Raw genomic sequence first — 15785 nt, 5'->3', positions numbered from 1 at the left:
TGTAAGACCTAATTTTCAGTGGGATAGTGATTATTTCAATGACCTCTACAATGCTTGTTTGGTCAGAACATAACTCATTTCTTATAGTTAGTGCTGTCCAAAATGAAGTGCAAGATGATTTATTTGTATTTGTAGGAAGAAAGTATTAGTACACTTATGCGTATTTATATGTTTGAAAGTAAAAATTTTAAGTTTTTCTAATCACTCGTGGAAGGATTGACACGCATATGCCTTTTTGGCTGGGTTTGTCACACGTGGTATAGAGAACATGATATATTCTGAAGGCAAATGGGAGTTCCATACTGTGCAGAGGTTAATACGGGTGCCCCCTCTTGATCATTTGCTTTCAGCGTGTTGTGATGTATTGTGGCATCACCTTGCAAGCAAGATGTTTAAAAACTAAGCAGGAAAAACATGAAGAAAAACTCCTACAGTTTTTTTCAGTGATGTTTAAAGTCAAGTAAGATTTCAACCTATCCTGATAGGATATAATATACTATCTGTAATGATAGATGTTTAGAAGCTTCTGATATTTTATTACGTAGTAGCAGATGACAGAGGTGAATACCTTTCTTTGCTCTTCCTTCCTTTAAACTTCCTGAGGTTAAAATGACTGAAATAACATATTGAAAATAACATGGAGATGCCTTTGTCAGCAAATTTTGCTGGAAGATGCACAGAAAACATTGAAGTTCAGAAGAAATGAGTGTGAGAACAAATAATTCAGTGTGGGAGGTTTGCTACATAGTGTGTTTGTCCCTATCATAGCTTATGGTATTTGCAAAATTCTGTTGACAAAATACAAGAACTGCTACTATTAATGAGCCATCCAAAGAAAAACATTCCAGAAGACAAATACTAAACAATAAGTTACTTCTTTATGAAAAACTATGATAAAATTGTAAGCTTACTTAACATTGATGGAATAACTATTCTGCAATACAAGGATTCCAGAACAAAGTTTTAGACAGCCTCAGATTTTATCATTACTAACATACTATTTTTACTGCATAATTTGTTGCAAGTTTTAGCCTTAAAGAAATGGAAGCCAGAACTTTATAAATGTGGTTAATTTTATAAAAACGAGGTCTTTACTAGACTAGAATAACACTTTGTAATGAGATGAAGAATGACCTTGAACATTTTGTTTTGTTACAAAATTGTGGGGTGGCTTTGTTTTCATTACTTTGGCCATAGTTGAAAATGTTCTGCATTTTTTATTTTTCAAAAAAAGCGCTTTCCAAATGTGTTGAACTTTTCCTTGATAAATGGTTGTTATAGTTTCCCTGACAGATATTTAAAATACAAATACAAACTGAATTATATTTTCTTGTCAGATAAATGTCACCATTTAAAAATAAATAGGAAAACATTTTGAAAGAAATGTGATAGACTGTTTTCAAAATTAGTATTTTAAAAGTTTCCATTGTGGCCGGGCGCGGTGGCTCACGCTTGTAATCCCAGCACTGTAGGAGGCAGAGGCGGGCAGATCACAAGGCCAGGAGAGCAAGACCATCCTGGCCAACATGGTGAAACCTCGTCTCTACTAAAAATATAAAAATTAGCTGGGCGTGGTGGCGTGCACCTGCAGACCCAGCTACTCAAGAGGTTGAGGCAGGAGAATCGTTTGAACCTGGGAGGGAGAGGTTGCAGTGAGCCGAGATCGCGCCACTGCACTCCAGCCTGGTGACAGAGCCAGATTCCATCTCAAAAACAAACAAATAAACAAAAAAAGTTCCCGTTGTTATACATTTTTTGCAAACAAACTATTTCATGCATAAAAATTCTCATCAGAAATTAATATGTTTAAAACTATTTTCAAATGATATATTTTATCAGGGTTTGAACAAATTTATGAGAATATACACAAAAGGAAGAGTCAGTGACTATCGTGGAATGGAAATTTACTAGCTCATTTTTAACAAAGCCTCTGCTTAACTGGTAGACGCCATTGAGTAATGAGTGCCAGGATTTAGTAAACCAGCCACAGACCAACTCTTTTCACCTAATTTTTGTATCTACATCCCTTTGTGATAGCCATGCAGACCAAGGATGCCCACACACTAGCTCACAACCAAGTCTCCATTCTTGATCAACCAAGATATTTTGTAAAAATAAAGACTATTAATCATACTATGTTTGCAAAAAAAAAAAAAAAAATCAATTTTGAAGGAGGCACGTTTGTTTTTTTATAAAGCTTATAAATACTGAAAATACTGCTTTTATCTTTATCTCTTTTTTATCTTTTTAGTGTAGTTTAATGATATACACAAAATGTAGTGTTGTATAAGATTTATACATAAATATGCATATTGGGGGCCTATATGCATCTGTATTTGTTTTAAACCGAAATGTCTTACTTAAAAAGATGAGATGAAAAGGTTTAAAGTCCTGGCAATGGAAAGCCAAAATAGTGAAGTAAACTGATGAAGATGCCTTTTAATTCCCTGTCTAGTCTTCCCATCTTACATCCTTGTAATGTATCTTTATGACTCCATGTGAAGGGGATTGCATTAAAACACATTTGCATCTTTGGAGAATTGGAGCGTTAGCCGTAGGATGCACTCTTTTGCTTCTTTCGTTATACCTGTAGTAGAATCTTAAACCCTTACACACGAATCTCCATTTGAAAAGCTGTTGGTGATCAGATAAAACATTGTCTCCCCTTAGTTTTGTTTTTATTTATTTATTTTTCCACAAAAAACTGTTTGTCTTCCAAGTCCGTGAGGGTTCAATTCAAGTTTTCTAATTATTTTGCATTGTCTTTCTGACAATTAGCACTTAGAACGAGGGACAGGATGGTATAAAAGGTGAAGACAGCAGTTAAAGAGTGACACTATCTGAGGCTTAGTGGCTTCCTGCAAATGTAACCTTGATGGCCTTACTTTTCCTCCCTGTGCCTCAATTTTTTTCACGTGTGAAACAAAAGTGAAACAGGAATCACTAGTAGCACCTCTCATGAGCTTCTTGTGACCAGGAACTGAGTAAATTCACTTGAAGCTCTTGGAAAGGTGACTGGCAAATAGAAACAATAGATGTTAACTCTTAGCTTTCTGCAAGAAGTAATTCCTATGCTGTTTTCTACAAAACTTTATTTCTGCTTTCCAGATGAAACAGGATTGACACCATTTTAGAAAAATCAACAATAAATGGCACTGAATGAGACTGTGTTCCTAAATCTGCATTTCTTTGTGAAAATTTTGATTTTGCAGGTTTTTCGTATTCATAACACTAGGTGGCAGTGTTAGCACAGACGGGGGAAAAATACTGCAGGTTTTCCCATTCCCCCATTTCCCTTTCCAGTTTTATAACTTTTTAGTCAGCTTTTGAACCACTGATCAGTCCATATTAGAAGTCTGGGGACACCCCAGTGCCGAGTCCTACAGGACACTGGCTGAGGGATTAACAGGACATTTCAATGATCATTGCCTCGTAGGAGCAAATGTGGTCCATTGCGATGCGAAGAAACTACGTCCTAATTTCTCTATCAGGGGCTTGCACAAGGCTGTTTTTCTGCACAAAAGCTGACTTAGGAACGCTTTAGCTCACTATGCAGAGGCCTGGAGAGTCCTTGATTTTCCTGGAGCGAGCTGGCAGCTTTGACAGAGGCTGTCACGTTTTAGGAATCTCAATGGTCCCCCAGAAAATAAGCCAACGGCCTTTGGCGGGTGGGATTTTGCTGAAGTCATTTCTTTGTGACACTGTGGGAGAGGAAAGTATTTGCCAGGTCACTGGGGTCCTGACTTTAAAATCTGCCAGTTTTTAAACTAAAATGTTTAATTCTTTTTAGACGATTACCCGGGGCTCCTCTGAGAAAAATAGGAGTAGATTGCTGCAATTACCATGGGTTAAAATGAAAGATGGGATGACCTGGCTGTACAAAGGCATAGGGACTCAGGCAGACGAGAACTCCTGCTCCTTCTCTGAATCGGATTTTCCTGACTGTAGAGCCCAGATCAACCCTTCCATTCCATCGATTTGGGTCTCTCTCTCTCTCTCTCTCTATATATATATATATATATATCGATCTATCAATTTATCACGCCTCCATAAATCTGCATGCACACATGTACATATATACACACACACATATTTTTGTTTATTCATTCAACCCGTAAATATTTGAGTGCCCACTGTGTGCCAGTTACTGATCTCAACAACACAGATGAAGCAGTGAACAAAACAGATAACGTCGCCCCTCTTATGGAGCTTATATTATATTGTAGTGGGGGGACACATCAGGTGGTAAACACTGTGAAGTAAAGTGATATAAAAGGATAGAGAGTGGTGAGGAATACAGGGGATTCTATTTATTTTGTTTTATTTTTAATTTGTATGGATACATAATAGTTGTACATATTTATGGTACATGGGATGTTTTGATACGAGCATACAATGTGTAATGTCAAATCAGGGCAATTGGGGTATCACCTCAAGCATTTATTATTTCTTTGTGTTGGGAAAATTCCAATTCCACTCTCTTAGGTATTTTTAAATGGGCAACAAGCTATTGTTAACTATAGTCACCCTATTGCGTATTTCTATCTAACTGTATTTTGTACCCATTAACCATCCCCATTTTATCCTCCCCACAGCCCTTCCCAGTCTCGGGTAACCATTATTCTCCTCTCTATCTCCATGAGTTCAATTGTTTTAATTTTTAGCTCCCACATATGAGTGAGAATATGTAAAATTTGTCTTTCTCTGTCTGGCTTATTTCACTTAACATATTGTCATCTAGTTCCATCCAAATTGTTGCAAATGACAACATTTCATTCTCTTGTGTGGGTGAAAACTATTCCACTGTGTATATGTGCCACATTGTCTTTATCCATTCATCCATTAATAAACAGGCTGATTCCCTGTCTTGGCTATTGCGAATAGTGCTGCAATAAGCATGGGAGTGCAACTCTCTCTTTGATACACTGATTTCCTTTCTTTTGGATACATACAGTGATATATATATTCTTTTGGATATATATATTCTTTTGGACATATATATTCTTTTGGATCCAGCAGTGAGATTGCTGGATCATATGGTAGTTCTATTTTTTAGTTTTTTAAAGTAACCTGCATACTGTTCTCCACAGTGGCTGTGCTAATTTACATTCCCTCCAACAGTGTACGAGGGTCCTAGGGGATTCTATTTTAGATAGGAATTTGCTTGGGAAATTGAGTATGCTGATGTCTTAGCAGAAACCTGAATGAAGTGAAGCAGTGAGATGTGCACCTTTCTAGGGGAAGAATATTCCAGCCAGAAGGAAGAGCACACAGGTGCTCTGAGGACATTGGTGGGTAAGACTTGGGGGCAGGCAGGGGCAGATACAGATTGATGGAATCTGAAACTTAATTAAAGTCTGTCACCCTCTTTGAGAGAGAATACAAACTTAGGTGCAAATGTGAATATTTAGAATAAGAAAATCCCATGAAATCACAAAATTTAAAAAGCTGATAAACTGTGTATGCATAGTCCAGTAAGGCATTTTTATTCATTAACTGCCTGACACATCTGTGTCACTTTTCCTACAGTTTTGGCTACACACTCTGCTTCTTCACAGGTTTCTGACGGATAATAGATAATTTAGTCTTTCTCTTAGAGTAGTTGAGCCAAATATTGACAGTTTACGCATTTCTTTCAGCTTTACGCTTCTTTTTGGTTATGCCATGTAAATTTCTACGATTCTCAAAATTGGGAAAACCATCTTAGAAATTTTCTTTGCATGTGAGCTGTAATATGTGGAAGAATTTTCATGGATTAGCTTCTGATTTTGTTCATTTCAAATCTTGTTTTTTTCTACTGCTGAACGCTCCTAAAGCTGGCTGCCATGTTCATAACTCATTTGACTTATGCCTTACATCTTCATATCACAATATTGCAGGGAGGGTCAGCACAGAGGAGGACAGGAGTTTCCTTGAAACCGTTTCCGTTCCTATGTAAACCAATACATAGAAGCAACTGCAAGCCACATGACTGTATCTCACTCACACAAATGACACATCTTTAAATCAACTTCCCTTCTCCAGGTCGTACAAACGCCCACGGCCACCCCACTACCTTCTGACAAGAAGAAAGATCTAATAGAGGCAAAGTAGAAATGAAAAGAGACAGAGATGTCAACTGATTGTGGTTAAGATATTTTTCTTTTGCAAACTTTACAAACTCTTATGATTTTGTCAATGCATTACTGTCCAAGTAAGGGGCCTACACCTTAAGCTTCATGAGCTCCATGGCAATCCACCTCTGGGGGAACAGGAAGATACTCCTGCCCTACTGTTAAGTCATTGAGGGAAAGGAGGTCTGGAGCATAGGATTTGTTTGGGAGATTAACTTAATATAACTCAGTGTTCAAAACATACTGAACAGACCATAGCTAACAGATTTCCCGTCTTTTACCTTTGTGCTTCACCAACATGTATGTCATGAATCCGTGGGATAAAAAGACCGCAGCTTTGGGAGTGATGATTTCACTGAAAGTGCAGTGGTGGATAAAGGGGAAGCAGGGTTAGGTAATTTCACTGGTAAGTTACTAGTCATTTTAACATTGAAATATTTTTAAAAATATAATTCTCATTTGTAAAGTATGCAGATTGCATGTGACTTTTTTCTTTTTTTTTTCGAGATAGGGTCATGCTCTGTCACCTAGGCTGGAGTGCAATAGAACATTCTCAGCTCACCGAATCCTCAGCCTCCCAGAGGGTTCAAGCCATCCTCCCGCCTCAGTCTCCCAAGTAGCTGAGACCACAGGTATGCATGACCAAACTTGGCAATTGTTTTTTCTTGTAGTACAGATGAGGCTCTTACTATATTGCTCAGGCTGTTCTTGAACTACGGGCTCAAGCAATCCTCCCACCTTGGCCTCCCAAAGTGCTGGGATTACAGGTGTGAGCCACTGTGCCCGGCAGCATATGACTTTTTTTTTTTTTAAGCTAAAACAAACTTCCAGGAGAATTTGTCCCTTGCAATGGCCTGGTTTAGGGACATCACCTCTTCTTCAGTTAGGGTTTCTTCAGTAGAAAATGTAGAGAAGTTGCATCCTATATAGACTATGACCCCTTGTCTAGAAAGGTGACACTTCTGACAACACTGGAGCTGACAAGTTTTCTTCCTAGTTATGGTTATTTGCATGATTTATTTGTGGGATGAGAAATTATCTAGGAGAGAGGCTAAGAGTGCAGGTTCTGGCACCGAATTTCCTGTACCGGACTCCACTGCTCACTCCTTGGGTGAGGAATCTCTCTGTCTCAGTTTTCTTTATCTATAAAATGGGGATCATAATAGTACTACACAGATCATGCAGTTGTTATGAGCATTCCCTAAATTAATTTTGGATGTAGGACAGTGACTTGGTACAAAGTCAGTGTTCAGTCCTTGCCAGCTACTTTATTTTTTTTAATTGACAAGTAGTAATTATAGGTATTTATGGGATACCATGTGATGTTTTGATGTATGTTTACCTTGTAGAATGATGAGATCAAGCTAATTAAAAATCCATGGCCTCACATATTTTTTTTGTGTGTGTGCAGGGAAAGCATTTAAAATCTAGTCTTTTAGCAATTTTGAAATATACAGTGCATTATTATTTACTATAGTCGCCATGCTGTGCAATAGATCACTGAAGCTTTTCCCTCCTGTCCAACTGAAACTTTGTACTCTTTGAGCAACATTATCTCCTTTCCCCATTATCCCTCCCCCAGCCTCCCGTACCGCCCCCCCCAGCCAACTACTTTAATGATCTCTCGTGTTTCTTCTCAGCCTTTCCCTTCTGTAATCCTCAGTCTGTGCTGGTAAGAGAATTAGCTGAAATTCATGGTGCTACTTCTGGAACATGTAAAAAGGCCCAACTAATCAAGATGGGATGTGTCACCAGGCCTCATAAGGGCCACGGTCATATTTTTAAAAATTGTCTTAGAGCAGAAATGTTTTCCTCAAATAAAATCATAAAAAGTGTGGATGCTTAGGTTGAACCAGAGAATCAGGGGGCCCGCAGAAGCCCAGTCTAATATCACCAACCCTCTCTTGCAGGGTCCTGAGAACCCTCCAACACCTTATTGTTTCATAGAACACAGTTTGAAAAGCCCTAAAACTTGGCAAATTCTCTTTCCTAAATTTCAAAAGAAAAGGCAGGTATTCGTCTAAATAAAGCCAGGCCATCCTGTCATGTTAATGAGGCTGGATTTACTAAGGGCAATTTACTCACCGATAAATCTGCAGAGCTGTGTTTGAGGTTAGCTTTAATCTTGTCTACCAACCAAACCTCTCACCAAAATTTCAAATTGACTGACTTGAGTTTCATCTCTAGTTTCTGCCTTGCTTATTTGTATGGTTTTAGGGAAGACAATAAAGGAAGGACATTGAGGGTTGGTTGCTTTCATTTTAGATTCCACTAACATTTATTGAACGTCTAGACCCTGTGACATGAACTCTCATTATTAACCTGTAAAGTGAGTATTTATATTTTAAGATGACTAAAGTGAGGCTCACAGAGGTTAAAAGCCTTATTCATAACAGAACTGAAATGAGTTACAGACTTTTTTTAACCCAAAGTTGTAGATTTTTATACCCACTGTATATTGCAATGTGAAAATGGTAACATCTTGCATTTATATAAAGCTCTGTTATGTATAAAACAACCTTTCCTTTTGAAAATCTTGCCATTTGGAACTCAGATATAGTTCTTTTTTTTTTCTTTTTTAAAGAAACTAATTATTGGTTCTCAAACTAAAGATGACAAAATCTAGTCTGTGAAAATCAGTCAAAAACCAAAGACCACTTAAGCGATGTACCTGGGATTCAAACCAGTTCATCTGGCAGCAAACCATTCCCAGCCCGCTACACCCCACAGTGACAGCCTTTACCCCTTGCATCCAACCTCAGCCACTTTCCTGGTAAAGTGTGCACTTGGTGACCCCTAAATCAGGATTTTAAAAATATGCATCAACTTGGCTTCTTTTGTTCCATGGGAGCCCAGCCCTCTCTGATCAAAAGCACCGCAAGCTTCCCTTTATTTTTCAACAATCGTTTCATTTATGCCTGGCTCCAGGTGGCAGGAGGGCTGGCTGTTTAAACTCTTTCATGACAAAGGAAAAAGAGCCTTATTGCATAAGAGAGGTGATGGGAGGGAGATAGTACTTTGTATCCATTAAACGCCCAGCCTAAACTAACCTCGGATCTCTGAAGCCCTGCTGTGGTTAGAAAATAACATGAAGAGGAGTGCCAAGACCTGGATTCCAGTACCGCCTTTTAAAACACTGTTATCTTGGAGAAGTCACTTTACCTCTTCAGCCCTTGGGTTTCTGGTCAATAAAATGAGATGTTCGGATGTATGCCTGAAGTGGGCTTTTCTCACCACTAGGGGGCAGGCAAATACAACTCCTGGGTGCTTCTGTAGCTCACACAAGGGTAAATAACGAAAAGTTTTAATACAAACTTAAAAATTAAAAAAAAAAAAGTAAAATAAAACCCGGGGCTTCTGATAGGGCCTTTGAGTACTCTCAACTCTAGCCCTTCATGTTATTTGGGTTCAATTACATCCATTGCATGCCACAATAATGTCTAGCATTTGTTGAGAGCTTACTGTGTGGAAGCTTACTCTACGGAACATGTTACCTTTAATCCCAAGACAACTGTGCAAGGCGGGCATGATCCACATTTTACCCAGAAGGATCCTGAGGCTCACGGAGGTCATGTAGCCTGCCGAAGGTTACCCAGCTAGCAACTGGCAAAGCTAGGAGGTAGTGCAGATCTGATCACTTCTAAGCCAGACTCTGCTTTTATGTTTTGCTGGTTCCCATAGTTCCTCTCTCTCACAGCCCCCTGGGTGTGTGCATATGGTCCACTCCATCACTACAGTCATGAAGGATAATGCCATGGAAACATTTTTCTCTGTGTTTGAGTGATTCTGATTTCATGAAATGATAGAAATTATAATTATGTTAAATATTGTCAGAACATTATTTCTGGAATAGTATTTGATTAACTTGTATTGTCTCCATTCATCCCACAGAGCTCTGGTGCCCACATTCAACACTCCTTTGTTCTTCCTGCAGGCTGTTCTCCACCAGCGCCTCTCCTATTCTCTCTCCCTGAAGCTTACAGCTACAAATGCCCATAGGAATCAACACAAACTCTCCCATCCAGCCTCTATTGTTTGCCATTTGCCCCTTCCCATCTCACCTTGGCTAAGGTTTTGCTTTGACCTGCTATTTCCAGTTATATCAATCAATGTATGTTTCTTAACAGTAGCCACCATTTGAACTATTCTCTCATAGTTGCCATATTCAGTTACTTAGTATTTTTAACATCACATTGAAAATGTATCCTTCAAAATACTTTCATTGAATATCATTACCAAACTCTGAACATGACTTTGCTTAACTTTTATTTTCTATTTTATTAATTTAATCACCTTGTATTTTGCCTCTCAGATCTCTTGTTTCATGGGCTTACAGTGTATTCCTAACTAGATGCAAATTTCTTGAAATCACTGGTATTTGATTTCTGCAAGTATTTAGTTGAGTATTAATAATAAAATACTGAGCTGGATGCCATTTCTAATCCTAATTAATGAGGCAGGAAGCCGATCAGGTGCATCATTTCATAGCTCAGTCAGTCATCAAATATTAAGTGCCCCCTGGGGAATATTGTGGGAACCTATAATGTTCCAAATTCTATGCTTTGTGCTTTAATACATGGTCTCATATCATTCTCCCAAAAACCCAGTGGAGAAAACACCATTATTATCATTCACAATTAACAAGTGAGACAGCCAATAAAGGAAGGAAATAAAGGAAGGAAATTAACAAGTGAGATGGCCAACAAGTGAGATGGCCAAGTGAGATGGCCAAGAGTCTTATTCAAAGTCACAGTGCTGACCAGGGTGGGATTTAAATACAGGGAGTCTGACCCCAGCTAAAGCTCATGACTTTAATCACTCCTGTATCCCACCTTATATCCAGACTTTGGCACTGTTTTGCCTTGAGGTTGCAGAACTGGGGGTTAGGAGAAGGTAAGGGAGTAATAATGGGGAAAGTCATGAGAGTGGAACTGGGTGGCTGGGTGGAAGTCTTCTTATTCCACAGTGTGACTCTCCCTGTAACCACAAACATCTTGAAGCAGTAAATTCTAAATTTCATGAAATGCTTCAGAGTCAAGTCCTTACAGAAACTCTGGGAAAAATTCAAAGTAGCTCAAGAAGGTGCAAAGTCTTAGTGAAAATTCTGATTTTATCTAGATTTACTAAAGAACTGGGTGCCTCAGCTGTGAGCAAAAGTTACTAGTTTGGTCACCAGTCTTTAAAACTAAACCAAACCAAAGCAAACAACAAACAACAGAAAACATGTATCACTTTGAATTAAAATGACTCAATGAGAGAACATGTTGATGTTAAACAAAGGTAAAGTTCCCAGCTGAGGATCACTAGGCTTCTGCGGTCTTCCCAGATCCACTGCTACATGGTCACTGTGAGCACTGCTTGTGGCCTTGGGAGTGCACAAAGGCTGGTACTCTTCTTTATCCTGTCCCTTGTTTCTTTGCATCTGTCATAGTCGCTGCAGAATAGCAAGTCTGTCACTCACAATGGCCACAAATCAGAACAGATGATCGTTACAAACAACCCATGTGGACAGCAAATGCCAATTAATTATTAGATCTGGCTAGTCCAAACATGTGCTGTGCTGTTTCTCTGATTGCTAGCAAAGAAAGAAGAGGTGGGCTGTAGGCTAGACTTCAGGTACCATGGAAGACTAGGATTGGCCACTGACATTGGCAAATCTGGTAGGTTTTCAGAAAAATACCAGAGGGTGATTAGAGCATATGGGACATTCTAAAAACAGAAAGTCAAGTAAGTGGTACCCAAACCTCTCTAATTATTGGAATTACCTCATGGGTTAAATAAATACAGACGCTAGGCTCTATCTATGACCTACTGAAACTTTAGTCATGGGAGATGAGAAGATGCATTAAAAAGCAAAAATTCCCCATGTGATTTTGTTAATCATTTTGAGGAACAATTTATTTGAGGACACGTTTCATAGTTGGTCTTTACTTGTTGTTTTTGAAACTTTTGCTATTTCTTGGTGGAGATCCAGGACTGTTTTCTTGGTTACAAAGGTCAATTAGTTAAGCAATGGAATAAGTGGACCAAGCATTCAAGATTTATACTGTGTGTGTGTGTGTATGTGTGTGTATGTGTGTGTGTATGTGTGTATGTGTGTGTGTGTGTAATGTATTTAAAATATGACTTAAGGTCTATAATTAAGCCCAGTGAAAATGTAGTATTTTAGTGTTTGGTTTTATGCTACATTTCATGTGTGAAATGATAATGATTATAATATAATAAAAATGATCATACTCAGAACCCATCTCAACAGTGTCAATTACGCATCATTGCCAAGTGCATGGCTATGGTAGGTTGCTTCAGCTTCTTTCTTTCCTTCTAGGTTGAGATAATTGCAATTTATTGTATTCTAAGCATAGTATCTTATAGACTTTTCAAATATTGAAAAAGACCAGTACAATTTGCATAATGACAATTGCCCTTTCCCCACGTTTTCTCTCGTAGGGCAGCGATTTTTGAGTCCATAGATGGGCCAGTAAGAAGTCTATACTGAAATCAGTGTTGTGCCTGTAAGTTCGCTTGGGGATCACCTCAATAAACTCTGGGACATATACTTCTTTCTTCAGAAAAATTGGTCATATTTTTCTGGCATGGAGCCAGTTGTAAGACAAAGGACTATGTCACTGGTTATAGCACTATTTCTGAACTAAGTAATACAGAATGTTCTTAATTGACAGAAAGTGATAAAAAATAAATATAATGACTAGATATCCATGTGTGCACCAGAGGCTCTGATGCAGATGAACCAGTGTTGGAGAGTCTGTGATTGCTTTAAAAATAAACTCAAAATAATTTGAAAAAAAATAAAAGCTGCAATTCTCAATTAGGTGTCTTTAAAGTAAGTATTGGAATGGAAAGGAAATTTTAATTTAAAAAAATAAAAATTCCTAATAAAAAGTATATGTTTACTATGAAACACCTAAGTAAGAAATTATTTAATAGGCATTTCTTGGGAAACAAAACTTTAAAAAAATAGACACAAAAAGGTATAAATGGAATAATAAAATTTTGAAAGAATAAAAGTGTTGAAAAGTGTGCTTCAAATGTTCATTACCCAAAAAGAAACTGGGTTCCTTGTATCCAATTTTATTTTTAACATAAACTTGATCATATCATTTAGAATAGTGGGTCTCAACTTTCTGAAGGCACAAAACTTCATTTATTTTCCAGTAACCTCTACATAATCGTATCTGTACTTTTATCATGTAATGATTGTGGCAATGCATAATTAGAAAATCATAATGAATTTAACAGCACTTCAAATAATTGCTATTTCATAAATCAGAGCAGTGCATATGAATCATATAAATTTTAAAACAGTAGCAGCTATACGTGCAAGACATTTATGCAATCTATAGACATTGAGTATATATGCTCTGAAAATATGGATTCTTCTATCCCTTCTTGTATTAATTCTCCAAATCTCCAGGGTACTCATGGCCCACATATTTGGGATTATTATAGAGTAAAAACAAGAATAATGAATGATTTGTTAACCTCCCCCAGAAATGTGTCATCAAAGGCCTCCAGGCTGAAAAGTATTCTCTCCTACTGAGGTCTGCACTGAGCACCACTTACATCCGATGGAGCCCATCTTGCTGACCTGGATCCCTGGCCACATGTGTCTGAACAGTATGATGTGGAAGAGAGCCAGAGAAGGGGAGCCAGTTGCTAGTGCTGAATGAGGATTTGGGGCTAATCATTTTGTCTCCCTTTTTATTTGCTAAATTAAGACTCCAGTGCTCTTGTTATTATCCTATTATAGGATACTGAGAGGAATAAAGTTAATCGGAAGGAGCAATCAGAAAGCTTTGGCTGAAAAGAATGATTTAAACCACTGGAGAAAACTTGTCCAATTATGAAGAAAGAAGTGGAACCGATGTAAACTTTTGGGTTTTTCTGTTTGTGTAAATCAATAACAAGGGGTCTGGAGCATGCAATTTTCTTCTACGTATGTTATTCTTTCACAAGCAGATAGAAATAAAGGCACCCAGCCTGCAGGAGAAAGTTTGGAATAGCGGGTCTGAAATAACTCTGCTTGTTGTTCACCCTCTCCTGTGGCTAGCCTGACCTATAAATCATGCTTTAGATTCCGGCTGAATCTCCCCCAGTGCTATGCAATACTCGGTACTCAGTGGTGTGTAAAAATTCTTTGGAAGTTGCTTAGATGAATATATAATAACTTTTCATACATTCAAAATACCATTTATTTAACTCACAAGAGAGGAACTCTAATCATGGCAATATTAAGTACTATAATGAACCACGGGGTAGCAGATGGGCCCTGGGGTAAACAGTTTCTGTACTATTGATTTACTTATTTGATTTCCTTGTGAAACGTTCATGACCTGAACCATTGCTGTAGAATACAAATGCAGGTTTTCTATCCAAGTCAGGCATTAAGATTATTTCTTTAAAAGAATCTGAGTGTTCTCTGGCAAGCCAAATGAAGACTAGTTAGTGCCTTGGGCCCTGGAAGTCAGTGTTTTGCAGTTTGATCAGGTTTGTGAGAATGATTTCTCTATAGAGAGTGCCACAACTTCTATCAAGACACCATCCATATTATTTCATTTCTAGAAACTTCCATTTAGAGCTCACTATCTGCATGACATTCTGTTGCATATATGTTTGTGATCTGAAGATAGTAAGATATGATTCCTATCCTCAAAGAAATACACAATATTTACAATAGCCATATGGCTACAGAAGACAATCAAACATATAAGATGCAAGCTTAAATGCCTCGGGGCCCAGGCAGAGAGTGTCAATGTGTGGGGCTGCCTGCTATACGACAATAGGGAGTGATGGGGACTATGCCCGACTGGGACATTCATTACCCTCTTAAGTTCAAATTCATATTTAAAAACACTGCTCTGCTGGTCAAGGAAAAACATACATGCGGGTACATTAACTCTTGAACTCTTTATGGGTGCACATACTCTTGTTCCAGTGTCTAGCAGCTATGTGAAGTTGACTTAATTGACACAATTTTGCAAATAAGGTAGAGGCTCTACAAGGTCAAGGTCTTGGCCAAGGTGACTCAGTTAAGTAGGAGGGCAAAGATAAGAAGTTGAAATTCTATGGACCCAAGCCTGGTTATTTTTTTAAAAAACTAGCAGGGGCAGGAAGAAGCCAGAAATGGTAACTAATTATTTTGCATGTACTCACTTTTCTGATATCTGACTCATTATTCAAGGGCTCCTCCAGTGAATTTGTCTTGCCAGTTTCCCCATATTTTCATATAGCATTAAAGAACACAGTAAATGTGAGTGATCCTTCATAATCAACATGCTTCTGATATGTCAGGGGTCTCTAGGTTACATTCAATATATTCATGGATTTGCTTTCCAAAGACAGGATGATGTTGCTGAGTAAAATAGATTCATGAAAAAAGGGAGCTTCTACCCTCTGAGCAGGCTGGTCTATCCGGAGTAGACTCAACACAGAGCTACAGATTTCTAGCGATTTCTGAGCAGGATGCCCAAAATGAGTATAGGACTTGAGGTCTTATCTTCAGGTCAAACAAAAATATGGACTTTGGAATTAAGAAAAGCTAGATACAAAACCTGTGGTCCTGGGTGACTTCGAGGAATCTGATTAAAACTTTGATATCGGCTGGGCGCGGTGGCTCAAGCCTGTAATCCCAGCACTTTGGGAGGCCGAGGCGGG

At 38.3% G+C, this 15785-nt stretch overlaps 1 protein-coding gene across 1 annotated transcript in view; it reads left to right on the top strand.

Moving 5' to 3' along the window:
• The first annotated feature begins 3865 nt into the window (after positions 1-3865).
• The window catches only part of LMO7DN (LMO7 downstream neighbor), a 12411-nt gene continuing 491 nt past the window's right edge, over positions 3866-15785 (top strand). The window contains 3 exon segments of the mRNA XM_011972001.1: positions 3866-3982; positions 6442-6519; positions 6625-6745. Coding sequence (XP_011827391.1) covers positions 3866-3982; positions 6442-6519; positions 6625-6745 — 316 coding nt within the window.

The sequence above is a fragment of the Mandrillus leucophaeus genome, unplaced genomic scaffold (assembly GCF_000951045.1).
Source record: "Mandrillus leucophaeus isolate KB7577 unplaced genomic scaffold, Mleu.le_1.0 Scaffold126, whole genome shotgun sequence".
NCBI lineage: Eukaryota > Metazoa > Chordata > Mammalia > Primates > Cercopithecidae > Mandrillus > Mandrillus leucophaeus.
Note: the sequence above shows the minus strand (reverse complement) of the source record. Positions and strands in the feature narration are given on the sequence as shown.